A 26,318-nucleotide genomic window follows, 5' to 3' on the forward strand; every position below is an offset into this window, starting at 1 on the left:
GGAGGGACACTACACTCTTTGCATCCTACTCGTAGTAAACCACTTCACTAAGTATCTGGCTGCCCCATCTTGCTACATCCTCCATCCATTCTCCAGTTGCCTTAGTTGTGTCCCACACACTCTCAAAGTCAGCAGTTGTCTTCTGTGCCGATGCTAGAAGAGGGACATAGGTCTCATTTGTGTGCGCCAACGGCTTCAGCAAGTGGTCTATATAATTTTAAGTCTGTTGTGCTCAGGCCTTACACATTTATCTTTCTATAGTCATCCTCTCTAGCCGGCTCAGTATTGTCTCCATGGAGTCTTTGAACTCTTCCACCTCCCGACTTATAGTTGCCTTTCCCATTGGGATTGACATAACATTGTAATCAGCCAATGCAACTTCCTCGGCTGATTCGCCCTTAGGTGGAGCAGCAATGTGCATTGTTCGGTTCCTTTGAGCGTCCTTAGTCACCTTGGAATATGTCCTCGGTTTCTTTTTCTCCTTACCTCGGGCTCTCCTATTTTGGGGAAAAGAGGCCATCTAGGCTTATAGGTGGCCTTATGGTGGCTTTCCTTTGGGCTCAGGCCTGCAACCATGTGGGAGGGACGAATTGTCCTAAAATGACAACTAACTCCATGTTTTGTTCTATTGAAGTTACAGCTGACTCACTATCTACGCTTGGTTGATTGATCAAGGATAAGGGTTGATTTCCCTCTGCATTTTGTTCTTTGTCTACAATTGATTTCTCTCCAACTCCACTCAACAATTGTCGAGGGACCTCAAACTCCTACTGTCCTTCAACTCTAGGGAGGTCTTAGTCCTTGTCCTCCTCTTCAGCCTTACCCTTATTCTCATTCCCTTTAGTGGCTTCCTCATTTTTTCCATCACCTTCCTCTTCTTGCTCTTTCTGTTCGGGATCCTTTTTTTTATCCTCTTCATTGGGCTGGATTTCTCCCTCTCCTCGGGCCCATCTAGATCAATGATTTGCATCCCCATCTCTTGTACATTAGGCTCTTGCTGATCTGTTGTTTCAACGATAGCTGAAACGATTTGTTGCGCGAGAGGGGTGGATTGGCGCTCTACCTCAGTCACGTCTTTTGCTCCATGGGTATCTTCATGGCTCCTTACTGGTAATTTTTCTTGTGCATGGGCCTCAAGCGATTGGCTTTTATTTTTCTTGGATCTCTTGGATGCTCATGACCGTTTACTAGCCTTCGCCTTCTTTCTCTTCTTCTTAGGATTCCTCTCGGCCTCTCCTTCCTCTTGTGCAGCAATTGATGCCTCCTCCTATTCTAATGAGTGAGACTCAAGACCTCCCATCAGGTTATAGGTGAACTATATGCCATCACGGTTACCTCTTGAATACGCTGATGGAGCCAGGCATCAGAATGTCCCTTGGGACCTTCCATTATGATTCCCAAATCGATGACCGGGTCCTGAGACCAGTTGATCGAAGGTGGGTGATCTTTTATGGCTTCATAAGCCTAATGCTGTGTGCGGTTCCCATAGTCAACTAGTTGATCTGGAACTCGGGAGTACTCAAAGGTTTGGAATTGATGTAGATTGAGCCTAGAGTACTCTCCTACGAACCTCGAAATTATCTGTGCAACTAGCCCAGTAATCCTTTATGTTCATTTTATGCTTATAGTGGCGACCATAAGGTTTTCGTCCTAGTAATGTAGGATCAAAGTTCTTTCTACAGGAATGCTCTTGTAGGCAATACGACGCCAGCTCATCAATTGATGGTTTAGCCTGTGCATGAGTTTTGAAGTATACGTCGTTATCCCCTATTGCCATTGGTAATGTGACTCTAGACATTTTCTTGTCTCTAAGAACCTACTCGGTTGCAAGCGCATGTCTGGCAACCTCCAGGAGCACCATCTTATCAGTGGGATATCTAGGGCGCTGGTAGGGAGTGCCTTTAAAGCCTAAGATTCTCAAGTAAGAGAATCGGGGAAACTTAATATACCATGTCCCATACTTCCAATCATTGCGATGGCCTGCTTGGATAACCTATATTGAAGCCCCTCTTGCATCGTCCTAACCATGTGCATGGTGAAGGCAATGTTCACATGGTCATATTGGCCCACTGCATAGGCTATGTTGTTCTTCTCCCTCTAACTTATGTTGTAGAAATGCAGTTGAGGGTAACAGTCATATACTTTTATCTAATTAGGCTTGTTTCCAATGTCACCCAAGCGAATCAATCTCGATAGTCTAGGATGTCTTGCGAACATATACACCATATAAGAGGACATTGTGAAGTACCTCTTCTCTGCAAGTTGAACTACCTGCATATGGATGTTGTCATTGATGATTTGACGTGACCTTCCCTACAAAGACCTCCTCTGCGTAGTAAGGAATCCACTCCTCAAACGTATTGGAGTGATGGAGCCCCATGACTCGACTGAGTAGAGTAACCATGTCTCTGTATTCCTCACTGAACTCACTCCAGTAGACTTTCTTGAGGATATTGGCAATAAGGGATCTCTTTTCCTTAAACCAAATTTCATTCATTTTTCCTTTGCACTTATTGGGATTGGTGTCATATATTGCCTAAGCCTCTTCTATTGTCACCACAATTGCCTCCTTGGAGATTGGGATGTCAAAAGCTTCTCCAATAGCCTCAAGGGTGAAATCTGCCATCACTGTTCCGTTTGCAAGTACCACCCTGCTATCCGGCTAATAGTGTTTGGAGCTTTCCACAACAAGCTCATAATTTTGGATAGCCGACGGGAATCCAGCAACCTATGCAATTCCACTCTCCACCATCTTTTCCATGCTCTCGTGGACATTTGCAGCGTATACTCTGTCTCTAAACTGTTGGATATTGACATGCCCAAAATCAGCGTCGACCACATTATCCCAATTACTTTGGACCCTTGACTCTCGCATCAACCCCTGATACTCACATTTCATCTTCTCCAACTTGCGGGGGTTGTTAGTCTTAGACGTTTGGGAGGTCCCTAGTGCTTCAAGTGCCTTAGAGGATTCAACCACCTTGGGAGGCATCTACCCTGCACACCAGGATGTGAATTACGAGGCGGTTTCAAAAGCATAAATGAGGTTAGCGGTGCTCAACAACGGCATTAGTATCAAAATGATTGATGATCATTAAAAAGCATAATGGCAATTTTTATTTTAAAAAGTTGTAACTTGTTGTTCCAATTTTCAGATTCATTGCATGGCTAGTAATCTTGGTTTTGGCGTGGATTAAGTTTACAATCCCATTGGCTTGGGAGTGTTATGTAGTTTGAGCTTGTTTGAAACTTGTTAACTTAATGCGCTCTGCGTTTCATACTTATTTACCAAATGTACGGAGATTTTTTGAGCATTTGTGTCATGTCCCCTCTTTAGCTCTGTCTAGCAGAGTCATGTGAGTTAGCCTATTATGGAGTCTTGTAGGCTGGCAATGGTGGATAGAGACTCAGTCAGGATATTCAGTGTTTGGATTTGGTGTTTTTGGCAGTAGTAGACCAATTTGGAGCAGTTCCTTGATTTTAGGAGGCAGTTCCTACTTTTAGGAGGTTGTGATAGCGTCCAAGGTTGGGGTTCCATGAGACCATTCCTTGGTTTCAGTTTCAGGAGATTTGGGTGTGTTTCCTAGTTTCTAGGAGCATCCCTAGATTTTAGGGATGAGACTGCCAGTTGATCCATGATTTCCGACATCAGTCACAGACAGGTGATAGGTTCAGTTTCAGGTTTTTGGTGTGTTTCGAGCTTTCTATAGCTATTTGGGTTATATTTTTAATATATTTAAATATTTCCTAAGTTAGCGTTTTAATATTTTAAATAAGGCTATGTCTATAGCCATTTCGGAGTAATAAGGGGTTTTTGGCTTCATCTGGATTCGTATGCCCATGTGTTATAGCTCGTTGGAAAGGTCGTGAACTTTTCTAAATAATTTTCACTTGCCAGGGTCCTTTTCGCACTTGGAGTTATTTTATATTGAAAAAGTGGTGTTTTCTCTATACTTGGGCACCCAATATTGGGAAATATGACTTTATATTAAAGCGCACTTTTCATATATCTTTAGGGTTCGATTTGGAAGGAAAGAGATATTGAAAACCTAATTTCTCATTATCTTTTACATATTGAAAACTTGTTTGGTGCGATATTGCTCTGGTAGAGCAATTCTTCAATCTGGGACGCAAACCCCATGATTGGTACTGGCTGGGACGTAGCCCTCAGCTATTGATTGGCAGTGGATTCTTTTGGCATTGGCATTATTGGTCAGAGTGTATGCGCTATTCGTTGTGGAGATTCAGATTGCTTGGTGAGGGTTTCATTAGGGTGGTTGAATTTCCCAGCTAGGGCGTGATTGTTTCAGCTTGATGCCACCATCACAACAGGTACACTATACGCTGGAAGTGGTGAAGACTTTCATTCAGCCATAGCTGGTGTTCTTGGTTTGTGTTCATCATCTACCCTTCAGTTGGCACCATTATTGGATGTAAGCACATCCCCAGTGTGTAGGGAATAATCTAGCTATTATAAACCAAAAATCTGCCTAGTACGATTTGTATCAATTCTGATTTAATTGAATGTTCTTACTTGTTTCAGTTTCCTTCCTTATTTGCTGTTCTTTATTCATTACTTGTTATATATTCAAAAAATACAAAAAGAAAACAAACATTCTGCAACTTCTCTCTATTCTGTAAGACCATCAGCAAAAATCACAAGAAAATATAGTTTATTATTTTAAAAATTACAGCAGATCAGCAAGGGGATCCATCAAGGATCTTTCAATTTGAAGGTCTTTTTGAGTGATGTTTTGAAGTTTTCTACTTTGGCTGAAAATCTCGAAATTTTTCCAAGCTGGGTTTTCAAAGTTTATTATAGGCCTTGGTTATGCGTGTGTAGCCTAGGGTTTAATTTATGATACCAAAATTTGTACAATATAAATTGCAAGTAACCCTAGGTTGATATATGGCATTCATCACTATCCTGGGAAAGGACTTATTTATCAAACCTTCAAAGAATTGATGCATACCTAGAAGTGGTTGGAAATGCCTTGCTTACCGTGAATGCCCCTTTTAGATGCGATTTATCCTCGCAGTCAAATGCTTCCTTCACTAGCACTTAGACCTTCTTTGTGCGAAGCCTAGGGTCTTCCTCAGCTCTTTGATGCTAAACAGTGGACCTCCCTTTGGAGAAATAGCACCCCTTTATGGAAGCAATTTATAGCCAAATGAAAAAAAAAAGAAAATGCCCTTGGCTGATTATCTCCTATGATACTTCAAACTCTATCCTCTTAACCCAATGCCAAGTCGTCTCCAAGGAGCAATTCGGCAATTTGAAGGTGAAATGCACAAAAAAAGCTTCGAACCTTGAGACACGCGGCCCATCGACTCCCTCTAGCCTATTTCGCACTTATCATTTCGCTGCTCATGGGAAGAGTTTGGCAAATGGAAACATGAAGGCGAGAAAAAAAAGGGCACTTATATTTCAATGCGCATAACTTTTCGCATCCCCTTTGATTTATTTTTCGCTTGACTTAGCTTGACGCCATTTAAAGGGAGAAACTTGGCATTTAGAAGCAAGCATGCAAAATGATACGCCTTATGTTTTGCAATTCATGCTTTTAGGGCTCTCTATTTACTTCACTTCACTTAAGACCACAGCACTTCAAGGGAAAAACTTAGGCGACTTAGGACGAAAGTGCCAAAAAGTTTCTTTAACGATTTTATTTAATGTTTTCTTTTCAAGGAAAACTTCAGGTTTTTGAGGATGAAATGAAGGCGATTTAATGTGGAATATGAAAGAAAGACTTTGCTTTATACTTTACGCATCATTGAAACCCTTCTTTACTTCATTTTCCTTCTTAGCACTTCACCACTTAAAGGGAAAATCTTGGGGATTTTGAAGTAAAAATGAAATACGTTTTAAAACGACCCTCTTCTTTTATTTTTGCTTGACTTGTCATTTCGCTAACTTAAGGAAAAAGTTAGACGAATTTATGAAGTGCAAATAAGTGTTTCTTGTCTTTACTTCGATTGCAACTTATCTTTGTGTGTTTTTTCCCTTTAATTCGTTTTTAATCTTAACTTTGCACCTTTTTTTTTAAAAGGGAAAAGTTCGACAAAATTAGGCAAATGTGCAAAGAGGTTCCCTTTATGATTTCATTGAATGTTTTGCAGGGAAAACTTCAGCCATTTAGAAAGGTTTTGTAGAAGGCGTTTAAATTTTGAAGCTTATAAATTCATCGAATTCCCTTCCTTGTCCTTTATTCTCATTCAACTCAACTTAATACCTCGTTGCTTTAAAGGGAAAAGTTAGGCAATTGAAGGCTAAAGTGCAAAAGAATAAACACTTAATGCTTGGCACCTACAATTCCATCAAACTCCCCTTTTTCTCGTCTAAAGCCTAACTTGCACATTGTCATTACAGGGCCACTCTCAGGTACCTTGCCTCTAAGAACCTACACTTTGACAACATTTTGGAATTCCAGCCTAAACAACTCTTCTCAAGTCCTATGGCATCCTTTAGCCAGACTTTCTCTTTCTTTTGCATCTCACTCTGCCAACTAAACCAAATTCCTACTCAGAGCCGCGACGAGGCAAACAACGAAAAGGGGGTCCTTGTCGGCGACGGGGAGCGTGTGCAAGGCACAACAAGTAGGAGCAAGCAAATAAAATAGGAAGTTATAGTGCCAATAAATATCCTTTAGCAAAGAGAAGATCTCAACAAATGGAGGCCCCTATACCCTCATCTAATCCTAGTGCTTTGGTAGAGACCCACCTATTTTTAACCATCCTTGAGGGAAAACCTCTTACAAGTAAGAGACCAATGAGACCTTTGAAAATGGCATTTCAAAATGAGCTTTAACATTGCTAATTGGATTTATGCAAATGGGTTGGTTTGCAATGTTGCTCACTCACCATATTATTGAAAAATGGTACAGAAAGCATGAAGAAAACTAGATCAAACCATTTTGACACCGCAAAATATCATAAAACAATATATGTGAATGTCTTGATTTCTATACGATAATCTTTACATTTACGTTCATTTACCTCTCTAATACATCAACAAAGTGATGCAATCTAGTGTGTGGACCCTTCTAATTTTGAAAATGCAACATGCACTTTACATGCTTTGAAGAAATTATGGTTGAGTCATGACACTCACAAACTACTCACCTTTCCCTCAATCTAATTGCTACAAAAGATGCTTTCTTCAATCTACATACCTCATGCTCCTTTCTTGCAACCCAAAAGGCCTAAAGCTAAGACGTGCACTTCTTCCTCAAAGCTGCCATTGAGGCAGGTACTCCTTATGTCCATTTGATGGAATTTCCAACCAAATTGAGGTGTCATGGCTAGAACTAAATGAATAATGCTCATCTTTGTTGTAGGAGACAAGTTCTCCTAATAGTCAATACCTTCTCATTGTGAGAACTCTTTTAAGACCAATCATACTTTGTACTTGTCAAGTGTACCATTACCTTTGTACTTGACTTTATACATCTTCGCAACCAATTCGTTTCTTCGTTGGTGGAAGATTTGAAAAAACCCAAGATTTGATTTTCATGAGACTCTTATGTTCGGTTTCCATAGCCTTTTCACATTCAAATTTGCCTTTTGCTTCCTCAAACACACACGGCTCGTTAATTTCCCAAATGTTAGCCATAGGAGCAAAGTTAACTATGTTCTTGCTCTTGCCTTTGAATACTCTTTTTAGAAGCATCTTCATCAAAATCAATGTTTCTATCATGACTTGGTCTACTTGTTTTTTGTGTCATTTGGATCCTGATCCAAGTTATCCTAAAAAATATCTTTTGGTACTAATACTTGTTTGAGAGACTCCATGTGCTATGAATCCTTCCCCTCTTCAAGTGGATCCAACTAAAGATCAAAACCTAAATCCTTAGCCTTGATAGGCTGATCTTAGTAATTTTGATCTTTGAAGGGCCCAACTTCTTCGTCAATCACAACATCCCTGCTGAGAGTCGGGTGATCAATGTCAACATCAATCAGCCTGTAGGCTGATTGATTTTCACTATACCCTATAAGCATTCACTTCTTACTCTTTGAGTCCATCTTGGTTCTCTTTGCATCTAGAATCCAAACATATGCTATAGAACCGATACCTTAAGGCGACTCACTTTCAATTTCCTCCTAGACCAAGCTTCCTTTGTGGTCTTCTCCTTCATTGCCTATGGCGGAGACCTATTGAGAAGATTAACTGCAATATAATTTCCTTTGCCCAAAACTTCTTGGGAGCACTCCTATTCTCCAACATACACCGGTCCATCTCTATAGTTCTACAATTCATTCTCTCAACTACTCCATTCTACTGTAGAGTATAGCGTGTGGTGTATTGACATTTTATACCATGTTTAGCACAAAAATTATTGAAATCATTTGAACAAATTCACCTCCATTATTAGATCTAAGAGTTATGGTGTCACATCCTAACTCTTTCTCTACTAATGATTTGAACTTTTGAGAAATTCCTAAAACACATCTAATTTTCACTTCAAGAAAAACATCCACATTTTCCTATTGAAATCATCAACAAACAAACGAAAGTACATAACACTAGTGACTGATGTCATACTCATTAGTCCACAAATATCTGCATGAACCAGCTATATAAATCTCTAGGCTCTCCTAGATTGTCCATCTGAAAAAAGAGTTTTGTTTTGCTTACGTACTTGGCAAGCTTCACAAATACCCTATTTTTTGTTGTTGTATATCAGGTAAACCTTCTACCAAATTCTCTTGTGCCAACTAAGAGAGGTAGGTTAAGCTGAAGTGCCCATAGTGTACTGATATCAAATGCACTCTTGGTTGCCAATGCATGCTCTTGAATCTCTCCAGTATCAACAAGTCGATACAAACCATGATCTTCGATATCAACAGCAATGGTTTTCTTGGATTCCTTGTCAATATTATAATTTATATGTTTGCTAGTTATGACATCCAAATTGGGTCAATGGTGTATAATTTGACTCACTGAGAGAGCAGATTGAGTTCCATTCACAATACATATACACATTGAGAAAAATGAGATTTTTCCCTCCAAAAATTAATAAGGTTATGCATTATAAGACGACTCAGGATTTAGGTATGGTTGTTTGTTATAGATGGAAGGAGTCTTCTGATTGGCCGCCAGATGGTTCAGAGAGGGATCGACATGAACTTACTCAGATTCTAGCTTCTAGGGAGTGCAGCTCCTTGGTGGGACCGGATGTCCTAGACTAGGGAGGTGATTTGTCTAGCAAATATTTTGTTTTTGCTGGATACTTGGAGCTTAATAGACAGTTGTTTGGAGATATTGAGGTACCCTGGTGGAAGCAGGTTTGGAGTAAATTTTCTTGGCCTAAGTGCAATTTTTTTCCTGTGGCTGGTGGTTCATAACAACTATCTTACTTGGGATAATCTGTGCAAGCGGGGTTTTCAGGGTCCCTCAATGTGCATCATGTGTGGCAACAATGAGGAGTTTGTGTCTCATCTTTTCTTTCAATGCTCCTTTGCTGAGGAAATCTGGCACTTTTGGTGGACTGTTTGGGGTCAGTCTTGTTGGCATGTTTCCTCTTTGTTTGAGTTTTGGGCCCGCTAGGGTAAACCCCCTGCTAAAACTTCTTTTCTTCAGGTGGCTTGGGCTCTCGGTCGTTCTTTTCTCATTTGGCATGTGTGGGTGGAAAGGAATCGGAGGATTTTTCAGGATGTTAGAATGGATGCTATACACCTGTGGTGGAAAATTATCCACTCTTCAGGAGACTGTTTTGGCCAAGTGTGATGTGACGAGTGGTGTGGATCCAAGGGAGGTTGTTATTTGCAATCGTCTGACTCTACGTCTTCAAGGAGATGCTTCAGTGATTGTTGGTCAGCACAGCAGGATGAGGTCTAGACAGCTTGTGTAGCGGATCAATCGTGAGGGTCATTGGTCACCCCCTCTTCCTGGAGTTTTAAAACTTAACATTGATGGCTCATCTCGGGGAAATCCTAGGCATGCTGGCATTGGGGGAGTTGGCCAAGATAGTTTTGGTAATGTCCAATTTATTTTTCCTATTTACAAGGGCTTTCATAGTAATAATTTGATGGAGGCTCTTGCTATCTCGTATGTTGTTCAGCGTTGTTGTGCTCTTGGTTGGCGTAGGATTATTTGTGAGTCTGATTCTCAAGTAGTAGTGACTTTGTTGACTGGGCAAGAGATTGGGGCTGTTAGCTAGCACTTGGCTTTGGTTATCCAACAGATTCTTCAGTTGTGTACTTCCTTGGATTTTGTTACCTTCACACACATTCCTAGGGAGTGGAATGGTGTTGTTGATTGTTTGGCCAAATGGGCATTAGTTCATATGCAGGATTGGAATATTTTGGATAAGGAGCAATTGCCTCCTGATATGGCTCATGTGCTTGATCAGTTAGTTGATAGTGACAGAGCCCTATAGTGCTCTTTCTGTTGGGCTCTTTGCTTCTTTGTGTCTCTTTGTTGTTTGAATAAATTTTTACCCCTCTTTTAGTTTAAAGACTTTTGCCTCTTTCAAAATTATGAAAAGGGCACTACACCTTGACCCTACTGAGGGCACTACCTTGACACCTTGAGGGGCAATACACTCAAATGCCCACCAAAATCATTTAATACATTTTGTAATTATATTTTGCATAAAAATTATATTTTTTTAAGAAAATTAAATATTTTTTTAGTTCAAAGTTTTGTTGTGTAAAAAAATTTATCTATGAAGTCTGAGTTGAATCTAAAATCATAGCACCAAAAATCGTTTTAGAAAAAAACTAAGATTTAAATAAGAAAAAATCAAATTAAAAAAAAACATATATTATACTATGAAATAAGTATAGATAGAGAAATCGAATTGATCTCTCTTCTATTTGAGGTAACTTGGGAGAGTATAGTTTGACATTGGTGTGTTTCCTTAGACATCACAGGTAAAAATCAACACAAAAATGGTGGAAAAACCCTATTGAAAATTGTCAATAAAAGCCCCATAAAAAATCGCCAATAGAAGCCCTATGGAAAATTGTGGGTAGAAACCCTCCAAAAAATTGACTACATTCCAAAAAATCAATGAAAGTCGGTGAAAACAAATCAAAATCAGTGAACAATGATATTTAATAAAGAATTGTGTTTTTATAGGCAAAAAATTGAGAACTTTTCCATCTATGATTAATCACAATTTCCCCAATATTTTGCCAATTTATGCTTTATGGGACTCTATATATATAAGCCATGTATGATTGAGCTCCAAATGTATTACGCACAAAAAATGGCATCCATAATACCACCGTCTATGTTAGGTTTTTTGATGTGCAAGCTGTAGAAGTATCTACACATGGCACCTGCATAAATTCAACCCTATTGATAGGTCCAACTTCTACCTCAATAGGCAACAAAGTTTGTTGGGAGACATCAACAAGACATTATTCAAGCCCTAAAGTCATGCCTTAGAGCATTTGGCAAATGCCATTTGAAGCAATGAATGCCTCCATGACATTGAACCACAAAATTGCATTTCAATTTATTGGGATTGAGCTTGTGTTTGCACTAAGTCCATGCCAATCCCTTTCACACAACATGATCAGAGAAATCAGAAAACAAAAAAAGAGTAGATAACATCCATTAGAATTATTGTTTTTAAAAAAACAAGATCTATTCCTAACCTTTAAAAAAATAGTTTAGGAATAGGGTAAGGGTTTGCACAAAAAACTTAAAGTCCTTATCCTAATCTTAAACGCGCACTCCCCCCCCCCCCCCCCCCCCTCCTCCCCCCCAAAAAAAAAAAAAACTTTAAGATTGGGGATTTGGGTTTAGGCTTTGAATAAAATTTAAAACCTAACCGAACTCTAAACTAAAAATGGTTCAGTAGGGCTTAAAACTTCAAATTTAATAATCATAAACTAAGTCACAGAATTCGCCGAATTTCATGTATAAAATTCGAAATTCGTCGAATTCCATAAAAATATTAAAAATTCGTTCTAATTCAGACACGTGACTGGAGGAATAAGCATGAATCTTGAGTGGAAACGAATAAGTTAGTCTCCTTGCACGATGTTGGAACCATGGTTTTTGCCCCCACAGACCTGCTAAGAGGCGCCACAAATGATGGTATGATTGTAGGAGACGCTGTCAATCTGATGAAAACAGTAGCAAAAAAATGCCTCGGAGATTTTTGCAACCCTGATGCAATGGATAGCCGAAGATATTTTCCATAATAAATATATTATAGGCTCATGGGAAACTCCATTGCGATCTTAAAATGCATTTATTATTTAACATATTATATTTAATGTATTTATTATTTATATATTAATAAGTTAAAAAATAAAAAATTTAAACAATTTAAATTATAATATTTTTAAAATTTATTGTAATGTATTAAAAAAAATCATTATATAGTTTTATTTTTAATGATTTAATACAATATATGTAAAACATTTAAATAAGTTTTTAAATTTGATATAATATTATTTTATTTTAATAAATAATAAATTTCATCATTTTATTTCATCTCTACTTTATTTTATTATATTATTTCAAATCAATTTTAAAATGTTAAATTATTTTGACAATTTAATGAATTTATTATTTATATATTTATAAAAAATCAAATTTATATAGGCGAATTTTATGTCGAATTTTTTGCTTGCCGAACTTCATCCGAATTTAATATTGCCGAATTCGAATTCGAATTTGAACCTTGTCACTTAGATTATAAATATAAAAATTTGAAATAGGGTTAGGGTTTGGCAAGAGACCTAGGGTGTCAAGGTGTAAGCTTTAAAGTATGGGATTAAAGGTGATTCAATTAAAGATTGGGTTCCTGAATTTTTATTGAGTCATGCCTAAGTTGTTAGTTCTAGGTTGGATCTGAGTTCAAGCTTGCAGATTCAATTCGTGGATCCAAAAAGAAAGAAGAATTGGGCTCTGATTTGTTTTTTATTCATCCATACAAAAAACATATAAAAATCCTATATATAATCTAATAGTAGTAATTAAGCTTAGAATACCACACAGCATGAGATATATCATAATCCATAATATATAAATATATCAAAAACTTTAAAAAAATAAAAAATTTATAGTTTGATAAATAATAAATTAACTAATAATTAATATTATATTTATAAATGTTTTTATTTATTAAATTCATTAATATTAAATTATAAAAAAATTACACATATATATTAAAAAAAACTAAAACCTCAGATTAATAAAAATAAAATATAATTGACCGATATTGGCATAGTGGGATGGTTTAAATGTAGTATTGTTCTTGCCACCAAGGTTCAAAGTTTCAAACCCCATTGTGATGTTATTGTTGATTGTTATGTTGCTGATGAAGTCCCCCATTTGTGACCTCACCAATTCATAGTTATGTTTACCCTTAAAAAATATATATTATAAGTATTTATCTATGGATAGTAGAGTCGACTGGTCTCATTATAGGATTTTTGATAAATTGGAATCACAAATTTCTAGTTATTTTGTTGCCTCCCAATGTTTAATCAGAGGCCTAGAACAGGGACTATATCATGAACTCCCTAGATCTAAATGCTCAAATGGAAAAGGAGAGCTCAGATGGAATTGGATCATTGTGAATGTTTTGGAAGGGCTAGAACAACATGGTTCTCTCAACGTTTTATGGAAGTATTACCATTTGCGAACCGACAAGCCCCTAGCACACTCCCTACCCCATTCCAAACTCGCACCAAACTGTACCACGAATTTGGCTCAAACAGATTCCAAATCCAGCTACATATCCCACAAATCTGCCAACGTAGAATTAAGAATATTCTTTGAGGCCAAAGTGATTGGTATTTTTATTGGGCTGTAGTTACAACTTTAAACCTTAAATGTCTAAATGGACTAAACCTAAAAAAGATTTTGAAACAAAAAAGAAAATTTAAATCTCTTAGTATGTTACCATTCTCGTGTGCCCTAAATGAATGAGAAACAAATGTTTAACAGAAAATAAGCAGGTGCCTTGGGATGCACCCTAATTGATTAATTGTTTGATTATGTCCAAAAATGCACCTATGCTCTGAAAAATATTCAAATCAGTAGTGTATAAAATAGGCAAAAATAAAGAATTAAGTATTTGTAGCAAAAACCAACTAAACCAGTTTATTCCTCAATAAATTGCATCACTATGGCCTCGATAATTGTCCCCATTCAATTATAAAAAACCAACAACGAATTTGAGTCCGAGCAGCTTTCACTCTGTAGCATGATTGGTTGTGATTAAAGCAGAATTTGCTTCTTCGCTTCAACCAAAGGTCATGACAATTTGAAGAATCATTGGAAAAGAATATAACTACAAGAAACTTATGACACATTGCATGTCCAATATCATTAATGTTGAAAGATACACTTCTCAAAATCATGCCCAAGAAATATGAAAGTCATTAGGTCTGAAACTGCTCATTTGCTTCACTACAGAACCCAAATTCAAACTTGATATTAGCTAAAGAAACACATGTTTGCTCATACATATGTTTTGATTCCCAACTTTTTCTCAGGTATAATGACTTTGCATCTATGTTGGCAATGGTTTAATTTAAACTACGTAGAAACATTTTGAATGAATTACATAATGTGTTCCTATAAAACATTTGATGTTTGACCATTTCAGGCTATGCAGTTTTACTGTAGCTGTTTTCAAAGACTACTGCACATTTTTATCCTGAACAAATCAAATGCATATGCATCTTTTATAATAAAGCTTTTCCTTGCATTGCATTTGAAAAAAATTATCAATTATATCATAAGCCATCTCATCAAAGACATCAAATCTAAGTTCCTGAAAGCATGATATATATCATCAAAAGATCTCATATAAAACTTTAAACCTTGAAGGAACCATTTCATTCATCAAATTTGAGTTCAAGCCTGAGATATTTAACTGGAAATCACATTGATGAGTAGAAATTAGTAAGTTTCAGGATGATTGAGAGCTAGAGGAGTAAAACGACAATCCACACATGACAATCCAAAGTTTACAAAATACCAATTCATATGCAAACTGTTTCTGTGTCAGGTATCAAGAATCTCACCACCCAGCTCTGAGAGCATGTTGGACGAGTCTGATGCTCAAAGGTGCATATCCAGAGAAGACATATGCAATGTCATTGGGACTGAAAAAAGTAACACATATTAGTAATCAATCCAGCTTGTCAAACTTTTATACACTTCCAAACCAAAGAAAATCATTATTTAATATATCTAAAAAATTAGCTTCAATGTTTGAGATTCTGCCCTGTAAAAATGGATTTAATTGAAAAGGCAGCAAATTGTCCAAACAATAATATCATATCTTTTCAGTAATTCTCAGACTATTATTATTAAGGTCGTAATAAGTAAAGAGGATCAAGAAACATTTACATATTTCTGATATTCTTCACTGTCAGTACAGTGAGACGCACGAAAATAAGGTTGAAGAAAGATGGAAATCCATTCCATTTTGTACAGAAACATTTGTAAAAAAAGAAATCAAATCATTGGTCATCATTGGCCGCTATTCTAAGGTCATTTATTCTTACAAAACATAATACATCTTAGGAAAGGTACAGTCAAGGATGTGTTAGTAATGTTGAAATTATCTAGCTAGTTTTGGATTCTACTATAAATAAATGTTGCCTTTAGCAATTAAAATTTAATTGATATTGAGTAAATATGTCTTGCAATGTTAAATAGGTCCAAAGTCAAATGCAATGTAAAGTGTGGCCCCATTCTTATGTAATTTGTAATTAATTTATTATCCCAAGATGGGCACCAATGTGTAAGAAGGGAAATATAAATCAAGTCGGCCTACTTAGACCCAGCTGACTTAAGGAAAAAGGTGATTGAGTCTTGTATATAACAAGACTCAATCCTATCAACCATTTGATACACACATCAATCACATGTGATCAAGCATGGTCAAGTGAATATTATGATCTGCATTATACCTAGCGAATTAATCAGTCTGATTGAAGTGAATTTGCATTTCATGGCTGAGCGAAATTGTGTTCAATCTGAACAGCAAACTCATCTTGCACTTACTGGTCACTCTATCAGATCCGAATCTGATTCTATTGCTGTGCGAACATTTGTCTTCCTAAATAGTGCAAATCTGATTATGGAGGTTGTGCGAACTTGCATGCTATCCGAGCTGTAAACTGTCTTCATTCAGATCCAAACCTGGACATTATTGAGGGCAGACCTGTGCGAACTTGTTGAGAGCTTTGCTGGGTGAGATTGAGCAGTAATTATCTTCCTTTATGATGCCGAAGTTCTGCACATGATCAGGCGAATTAGGGCCTGCACATCAGAGGTTTGATTGGGCAAAGCTCTGCCCTAGCTTAGGAACTAAATCGGATAAGTAATCTGATCTATTCTTAATTGTAATCTGCTCATAATAAAAGGTTCTGATCTGGATCTTTGATCCTAGGTTTTTCCTCCAAGAGGGAGGTTTTCCCAAGTTATATTGTGTTTTGTGTCTCTTGTGTGTTTACATTTAAGTTAATTTCTAAGTTTGCTTAAATCTGATCCCTAAAACTAACATGGTATCAGAGCAGGTTCCTTCTATAAAGCCTAACAGCTTGAAGGTAGATCTTGTATTACTTCTTTTGCAGGACTAGGGCTAGCATGAATCAGCAACGAATCTGGACAATATACCTGCTTTTCAAATTGAGGGCATCGATGGGGCCATAACAAGAATATGAAGGGTTCAATCTTTGTATACAATTGTTCTTACTCCTCTACCCTCATTTGCTTACCTCTGTTAAGAAAGATCTGGAGACTTGTATCTGCCTGCCTTGTCGTTATTGGTATTAGTTCTTTTATACAGCCTTAGTTTGGGATCTTAACTAGTGCACAGGGTTCTCTTGCTTGTTAACTATTTCATCAGAGAGTGCCTTCATATGTTGGTTTGTGCACCTTTTTCCTTCTAGCTTTAGGTCTTAAGTATTTCTTTTATTCCATTAAGGGTGGTATAATTGTCATCCTAAGGTTTGTAACTATCATCCTAGTTCGAGCTTTGTTCTTGCTTTAAGAATTTGTTCTAATCCTTAGTTTCGAATTGTTGAAGTTGGTATTCGGATTGTCTTACTCTCTATTTTGAGTATGTTTATCTCTCATCCTTCCTGATGTGATTTGCTATGAATATGCAATGATCCAAATTGATGCATTGATCTAAATATATCATCCTTGACACTTAATATTATTAGCATCTGTTGCAGATATAAAACTAGGAGTATCCTAACGGATATACCAGCAAGCATATGATTGAAAGATGAATAAAATTTATAGGAGATTTAGAAATATGGAACATTAGTTGAAAACCTATAATGAATAGTGTCCTTTAATCATTGGTGTGATAGGCATGTAAAAGTAAGATGCCTTAGTCATCCTATTCAGTAGCTATGTCTAATGATGGCCTTACTATCTTCATATTATGATCTGATCCTTTATGATACTTGTTGCACAATTCTAATGCACCGTATTCTATATAAGTCTTCAAATGCTCAATAGTCTTGCTGCTTTGGAATTATATACTCTTATGGTGTGTCTCTTGATTTGCATCAAATAGTTTAACATCGTATGGACTGTATTTTCTGTTCTGAGTGTTTTATGTTTGGATAAGGTTGTCATGTAGGGTTGTGATTGTGCAACTCTTGGTTCTCATCAGCTCTTCATAAAGCTCTCATGATCTTTGTTATACTTTCATTGTAGCCTTGCTCTGTTGCTCTTGTGTAGAGGACTGCTTTTAGCTCTAATGTATTTTTATCTGTCATGACTTTCATTGTCCTCCTTACATAATATTCATTGTGATATCTATCTCTTCAATACTGCCTATTACATTTTGAAATAAGTATTCTCTTGATGATGAAACCTAAGATCAATGAGGTATCTAACTTAGTTCTTTTGATCACATGTTTGTGTTCAACTACATCATGTATCTTTTGAGTGGTTGATACTCATATTTAATTTTACGCACTGGCTGGAAAGGCAATTTGGCTTATATACCTTGCTTATGGATTTTATAATATGTTAGATTGTCAAAGTTTTCTGAAGTCATCCACTTGCCTTAATTTTCTAATCAGATCAGGCACGACTATCTCTCTGTTATGGAAAACAATTTTTACATTAAAGAATGTTGTGTAGTGAGTGAAGTTCATCATATTCTTTGGACTAGCAATGTACAAAATCCTTGTGTTATACTAACTGTTTTGAGCAATCTTTGCATATGTTGTCAATGGTGGAAGTCTAGTCAATAAAGAGATGAGTTATCTTACATGTTCATGAATTTTCTTGTTAATTCATTCTATTGGGATATTGAATAATGTTTGATCCTAACATTGATGCTTCTCTTCAAGATAGTTTTGAACTATCATGCCTTCAAGCTTCAGAGGGAGCTTGGTATTAAGAGCCTACACAAACTCTCAGTTCATTCCTTCACTTGAAGGTATGCCATGATCATAAGGATTGTGCTATGGGTCCATTTCGTAAAAGTGAAGTAAGGAAAAGATTGGCATTTCTCATTTTTATGGAAACTTCGTTGGTTGCTTTCATTAGTTGATTCTTATCACAATCTTATATTAAGAATCAAGAGGGAGTTCCATGTTCCCTACAATCCTCAGTAATTGTGTTAATAGAAGTATTGAGAAATATGAAGCTAGATGTATAGCTCTTGGTTATAAAGAAACACTTGCTCCTGTTGCTAGATATGCTAATATTAAAATCATTATAGCTAATGTTGTAGCTAAAGGTTGGAAGTTGGATATAAAGACTACTTTTCTTAATTGAATAATCAGAAGAATATGAGATTCAAGATAGAGAATCTCATGTGTGCAGATTGAAGAAAGCTCTATACGGCCTCAAGCAGGCTCTTCGAGTTTGGTACAAAAAGGATTGATAAGTATTTGATTAGTTTAGGATCTTGCAAGAATGATGTTGATTCTAATCTTTACTTTAAAATATTCACTGTTAATTTTGTAACGTCGGTCGTACTATTTCATGCTTCCGATATATATATTAATTTGATTACATATACTAATATGTTAACATTAACTAATGATAAATAAAACCAAAGTTAACTTATCGCGTTTGACCAACGGTTACACCGTTCATGGTATCCGGTGGTAAAGCGATTCTCAAACAAGTTGCACTCCTTCCAATCGGGTAAGTAAACGGTGACTAGTTTATATACTGTGGTGAGAGGTACGTAGGGAAGAGATGTGTCTTCCCACGTGGGAAGACATATCTCTTCACTACGTAACCCCCCATCCACTTATATAGCATGCTTACATTGAGGAGGATATACACACCGAAATTGATAAGTGTGGTGCATCTTTAAAACACGCTATAGCAGATAAAATACAACTTTCAGATCATATCTCCATCTCTTCTATTTTGATCACAGAATTTTGAAAGAACTTAACATGGTATCAAAGCGAAGTTAAGGAGGATCATATTAAAATTCTGTAACAATCTCATAAACTTTCACCAGGCTCTTACTAAGATCACATTCCCATAATCCTAATGGCAACCGGAGTTAGGTTTGAAGATAGATTAGATGCAGCATCAAATTTTGTATCTTGGAAATTCAGGATCATGCTTGTTTTGAAAGAAAATAAAATTGACTCCCATGTCAAAAGTGAAATTCCTAAACCCTTTGATGATACAGAGAAAATTCAGTGGAGCAAGGACAATGAGAAGGCCCTTAAGATAATTGTGGATTCAGTAAGGACCACATTGTACTAGTTATTTCTAGATATGAGACGGCCTTTCAAATGTTCAAAGCACTAGCTCACATTTATGAAATCAACAACACTAGCAGGGCTCTGTTGACGTGTATTTTGTACACCATCATACACAGAATAAAATACCGACAGGCATCTTATCCTCTCTTGAGAAAATAGTCTCTAACTGCTGAAGATCTGCAAAAAGGATCAGTTAGATAGACTCCAAGGTTCTTTTAGTGGGGTCTCCACGTGTGGACAAGCTTTTTTAGTGGTATGATGTGATTTGCTGTTTCCTCCAAGGCGTCTTACGGATTCAAAAGTTCGAAGATTTTACTAAACTAAAAGGAACTTTCAAAAAAATGGAAAAAGGACAGGATTTAAGGAAGTCTAATCTAGCCTAACCCTATGAACGACTTAGCATGAATGAGATTTGGCAAGACTCAACCAACTTCAATTTTGCCATAAGGTAACAACTCAATTGAAATTAGTGCGATCTTCTAAGGTAATAATGGTGTTCAATGCATCAAAGACCAAGGACACTACTACGAAGGTACATATCCTAGATGCGAAAATGCTTGAAGGTTAAGGACTCAAAATGTTTTCCAGTCGACCACGCAAGGCGTTCCTACAATCAGCAAGAAGCTAGTGGTTTGGATAGCGAGTCCTACCAAATATCAAATCTCACACTTAGCCTTTCAAATTAACAAACTACTTTGATTGAGCGTGATTCAAGTACATCCAACAACCATGAAGATAACTTAAGAAATTTGCAACAAAACACCATAACTTCAATATTTTATTGATTTCCAAGTCATCATATACAACAATTGCTTGAATCTCTCTCTTCAAGACTCAATCTTGCTACAAAATAAAATTTGCTTCTAACTCTAACTATTATCTCTCACACTTCTTCACTATTTTTCTATTAACTCCAATGAAATGAAAAATGGAGGTATAAATAGCATCCCCAATTACAATGAAAGGTCCAGATTGAAAGTAAATCAATGGATAAGATCATGACACCTAAACCCTAATTAGGGTTTGTTACAAATGACCTCCTTTTTACTGAACAATATTAAATACATAGCCAAATATTAAATTTGGCACAAAAATCTAGGAGGTATCAACCAATGAGAAATAAGATGTCATGTCATCTGTAACAACCTTTCATCTAGAATCTTATTCCCTTTCCAATTCTCTTTCTTAGCATATGCAATGAATTTTGTCACGATTCCTTCGATTTCTGTGCTTGGAATCTCGGGAAGATTCTTGATACTCTCTTCTAAGTGGATAACCTGATCAAATGCATCTAGAAGAGCTGTGTCCCAAGTAGGTTCAAGTTCCTTTGTTCTATCAATCAGGAGCATGGTGGCATACATCTGATCATACTGCTCATCTGTAACATCTGCGTCCTTGCGAAAGATGATCTTGATTCTATCTTCAAATTCTTGTAAATCCACATCTGTCTCGACCTCGATCCTTCTGCCAAGAATGGTACGAAGTACCTCAAATACTCTGTCCTGGATCGGATTGATCACCTCCTCAACTTGACCACATCTAACACTGATGTCCTCAAAGAGAACACTCTTTATATGGAGTAAGGTTGACCACTGAAACAAACTGTGAGAATCACCTTCTAAGATCCTCTCTTGTGCTAAAATTCTTCTGGATGTGTGTCTTATAACTTTCAAGACAGGGATGACAACGTCCTTGGTATGGGCAAATGCAGCTACTGTTGCCATCAATCTGTGAATAATCTCAAAAACTTGGATAGCCTGATGGGTGATCTTCGACATCCTTGTAACAAACTCAATGGCCACCGTGTGAGATCTATCCATCCAACTACATGTACGCTGGACCATATTCCTGAATCTTTCTGCTTCATTGATTGATTGAAGGGGCAATGCCTGCAATGGTGATCTAACTGGATCCTGACGTCCCAAAGGTTCATTGATGTGACTGAAATATGTCCTCCATGCACCGACCTCTTTCTCAAGCTTTCTATTCTTTTCTACTTCTTCTCTAAACTTGTCCTTCAATGCCTCAAATGTGTCGGTGGCATCATCTAAAGTCTGCTCTGCTGTGGACGGTCCTAACTCAATAGTCTGTATATGATAGTCTTCTGCTAGGATCTCACCCTCATATTTGTCTGCTGCCGGTGTAGCTATCTGCAGTTTTCTAGATCCAGTCTCATCTCGAACCATCTTGGACATCTTTGTAGCCTTCTTCTTCTCTGTTGTCATATGTGAACGTCGAACAAGGCTCTCTAAATCAATTGCACTGTCCTCGTCCTCAATTACGATCACCTTAGTCAATCTTTCCTTCAACCAATCTGGGATATTTGATCTTGTCTCTTGAACTTGAATCTCTTTATGTACCATTTCTTCTTGTCTGGGAGGAGATGTTACTTCATTATCATTATCTAAATCATAGTCTTGGAGAGATCCATCGGATGAAACATGCTGTGCCTGTTCTTCTCCCTGTCTGTCATTCTGTACCATCGATTCCATGGATTCTTCCACTCGAACTGTTCTATTCTCTGGCCTGGAAGAAGTACCTGGTGTTTGATCTTTGTTAGCACCTTGCTTTTTCTTGGAAGGCTCTTTCTTTTCTGATCTTTCCTTTCTCTTTGAACCTCTCGAATGGAGATTGCCCTCACTGGCACATCGAAGGTTACCTTCACCTGAATTCCTAGGATTAGGATTGCCTTCACTAACACTGGCTCCACCTTCGGCTGGCTTTTCTTCCAAAGTAAAAGACATGGCTATGCCTTGTTCTCTCAACTTCTGATGCTGAACGTCTACCCATCTGCGAGTACAAGACAAGACTGGTGCCATCAAATCATCTAAATCCACGGCCTCGGGCTCATTCCAATTCAAACTTATTGTTTTGCTTTCTCTATCGTATGAAGATTGGATGTGCCTGCCGTTGTCCTGAGCTTGGTCGGCCACTCTGTAAATCTTACATTTCCTGATGAAATCCAAAGGCAATCTAGAATGTATCTTTCGTTTCACTTCGAGATCATCTAGGAGATTCATCATAAAATCTTCAATCTGGTACTCATGTCTAAATCTTCTACCGACCGTCTCCTCTAAATGTCCATGTGGATCAAAACTATTCCTCCAAGCAAAAGATGAAAAAGGATACAAGGCTAACTCCTTCTCTGCGTCATCCATGGCTAAGACATTAGGACATACCTCAACTGAATTACCCAAAATAATAGGTACCTGAACTCCATTCTGATGTCTGTGTCTGAATGCCTTCACATATGCTGCCAACTGCCTTGTTACTTCAAGTAACACAATTCTATCTGTCGGGTATCTCGGCAACATGTATGGAGGTAAAGGACATCCATACACTCTAATGTAAGTGAACTTGGGAAACTGAATGAACCAAGCACCGTACCTCTTGATGAACTCCTGGGCATCCTGAGATAATCTGTTGTGAATCCCTCCTTGCAACGTCCTTGTGATGTTCATCGTGAAAGTATCATTGATTAACTTGTAGTTCTTCCCTGGTGGATGATGCAAGTAGGTATAGGATTCACAAACTCTGACCTCGCCGGGTCCTCTTCCAATCACTCCTCTGTGAGGTAGTCCTGCGTACTCAACGCTCCTGATTAAGGCATAGATGACGTATGAACTCATGTGGAAGGACTTAGTAGCCCTGAGTCTTCTCAACTGTACGTCTAAGCAATGGCTAATTATCCTAGCCCAATGTATTGTACCCTTTCCTTGAACAATCACCTGGATGAAGTAAAACATCCATTTCTCAAAATAGAAGGCATGAGGTGCTCCTGTAACTCTGTTGAGCATGGTAATCAAATCTCTATACTCCTCCTGGAAATCAATCCTGTGTGGTGTGTTCGGTACTTTGCTCAGACGGGGACGACTCTTAAGTAGCCAGTTCTTGTTGATTATGCTTAGGCAAGCATCTGGATCATCATCGTACATTGATCTGGCTCCTTCAATGCTCTTGTATATCATGTCCCTGTGCTCTGGAAGATGGAAGGCTTCACTTATGGCTTCCTCTGAAAGGTACGCCAAAGTGTTTCCTTCATTGGACACAATTGTCCTGGACTGTGGATTGTAGTGACGGGCACACTCGATCATCAACTCGTGGCACTGAATGGCTGGAGGAAAACCGGCCGCCTTGATGATGCCACTCTCTATTATTCTCCGGGCGACAGGTGATGGCTTGCCGATGTAAGGGACCTCTCGGAACTTCTTCGTGCTAAAGTTCCCCAAGTTGGTATCTCCAATGTTGCTCCACTTGGACACGATCTTGGTCTCCACTTCTTCGGTCTTCTGATCTTCTTTCATGAGAGCCGAGCGACTGGTGGATGCTCCCGCCTTTGGGGTCGCCATACCTACACAACATTTCATTATAAGAAATAGATTTTGCAATAAATAACGTAAATAAGAGAGATAAATTTTTGGAAACCTCATGATAAGTCTCTAGAGTTATCATTTCCTAAAATACAACGATTGAGCTAAGAGATATTCAAGGATCAAAATTTCAAAATTTGAAATATGACGATAAATGAATAAAACAATAATAATTAAATCGCCATACCTCGATAGAGAGCTAACTCTAGAATGCAAAAGATAAAAATTCGCCTAGGCAAAATTGAGGTATAAAGTAATCTTCAATATGATCTCCTCAAAATTGACTTCGCCACCTCTGGAAAGAATGTGATCTTCAATTATCGCCTTGGACGTGGTCTCAAATGGATCTTCAAATTCGTACTTTGGCGTGGTCTTCAAGTTCGCACCACCTTTTGATTGCTTACGCCACCTTGGATGGAATTCGCACCTCTTCAAACACACTTCGCACTCCACACAAGATGATACTAGCGCCACCTTTGGATGAATGAAACTCGCGCCACCTTGGATAATATTCGCACTATCTTTGAACACACTTAACACTTTCCTTCGTCTTCCTTAATTCGCATGTAGAGAGGTAAAATAATGATGTGAAAATAATAGTTTTCACCCCCCTATATATATAGCGCTCTCATCGATTTATCCCTTAGGCCGACTTGATAAAATATAACAATTTCAAACGATTTTTAAATGATTTGCAATGACATAACAAGGCCGACTTCCATATATGAGCACTCCAATTCGATTTTTTTTAAGTAATTAATTAACTATTAATGCCTTGCGTTTTTTATTTGAGAATTTCGATTTTAAATAAAGGCAAAAAATAATTAATAAGAGATAACGCCATATTAAATGCCAAATAGAAATGAATTTTCAATTTTTTAAATTGATTTAGCATTTAAAGCAAATTCGAATTGTTTTAATTTGGCGCCAAAAAAATATGAAAATAAAAGGGACGTACCTCATCGCCCTGGTCCCTTGGAGAGGGACAGGAGCGATTCACCATCTTTGGCATGATTCTTGCGTTTTCAACGTTCAACTCCTTCATCTCCATGTTGATTTTGGGATGTTTGTTGGGTCCTTCAAATTTGAATTTCATTCTTGTGCGAGCAAGTGCATCTCATGACCATTATCGCCCTAGTCCCTTGGAGAGGGACAGGAGCGATCCTAAGTTTTTTGCTTGAAATTCTCCATTTTGGTACGATCCTTTCCTTGTATCATCTTCCAGATGCCATTTAAAACCTTGTGCGTCCTTGTCTTAACGTGATTTTCAAAGAATGTCATGCGTTTTGCCTAACATCGCCCTTGTCCCTTGGAGAGGGACAGGAGCGATCTCCATGTCTTCACGTTTATCTTGTACCTTTGACCTTCAAACCTTCATTGTAAGGCGAATAATATCATCGCTGGTCCATTCCACGCACGTCCCACTCGCTTTTGCAAGGTACCTTCGATGTTATAAGGATCATCGCCCTTGTCCCTTGGAGAGGGACAGGAGCGATCCATATTTTTCCTTGATCTTGGTGACTTTTAAACTTCGATCTCCTTTGCAACGTCTTCCCAACGATGTCCCTTACCTCGTCCATCCTCGCCTTGACTTGATCTTTGAAGAAACGTGAGTGTTTTGATAGTATCGCCTTGGTCCTTGTCCAAAGGACAGGAGCGATATGGAGCTTTTACACTATTTGGCGATGTTTGGACGTTCAAACCTTTGTGAATTATCTTCAAACGATGCCTTGGACCTTGCATAACCTTGTGAATCTTTAACTTAGCTTAAACTTGAAGCAAAACGGGGAATCCAAAGCAAATCGCCCTGGTCCCTTGGAGAGGGACAGGAGCGATATGGTCCCTAAGTCAATTTTGGTGATTATTTAACGTTTGAAATCTTCATGCATCACCCTTCTACCTTTCCGTGGACCCTCTAAGACCTTGCGAAATCTTGTCCTTACGTAAATCTTGCTCAAAATGATCAATACATCTAACATCGCTCTGGTCCCTTCCTGAGGGACAGGAGCGAAGTTCATCATTATGTGCTTGTTCTTGTTTTTTTCAACTTACAATTATCTTCAATGCGTGTAATAACGTCCTTTCGATCCTCTTGGTAGCTTAACACTTGCTTGTCTTTTGAAATCGATGCTTTAATGGAAATATCGCTCTGGTCCCTTGGAGAGGGACAGGAGCGATATGGGTCTTAGAGTGCACATTCCTTCCATGTGATGACCTTTACAACCTTGCGCTTGATGGAAATGCTCTAAAATGTCTTCG

The 26,318-nt window shown here is 37.8% G+C and overlaps 1 protein-coding gene across 3 annotated transcripts in view; it reads right to left on the reverse strand.

Annotated features, from left to right (window-relative positions):
- LOC131051920 (vacuolar protein-sorting-associated protein 33 homolog) overlaps positions 1-26,318 on the reverse strand; it is a 208,623-nt gene that overhangs the window by 31,218 nt on the left and 151,087 nt on the right. For all 3 annotated transcript variants that reach the window (XM_057986520.2, XM_057986519.2, XM_057986518.2), the window contains one exon: positions 15,001-15,081. In XM_057986520.2, the coding sequence (XP_057842503.1) occupies positions 15,001-15,081 (81 nt within the window). The remainder of the gene's footprint in view (positions 1-15,000; positions 15,082-26,318) is intronic.

Source organism: Cryptomeria japonica, chromosome 8, assembly GCF_030272615.1.
Source record: "Cryptomeria japonica chromosome 8, Sugi_1.0, whole genome shotgun sequence".
Classification (NCBI taxonomy): domain Eukaryota; kingdom Viridiplantae; phylum Streptophyta; class Pinopsida; order Cupressales; family Cupressaceae; genus Cryptomeria; species Cryptomeria japonica.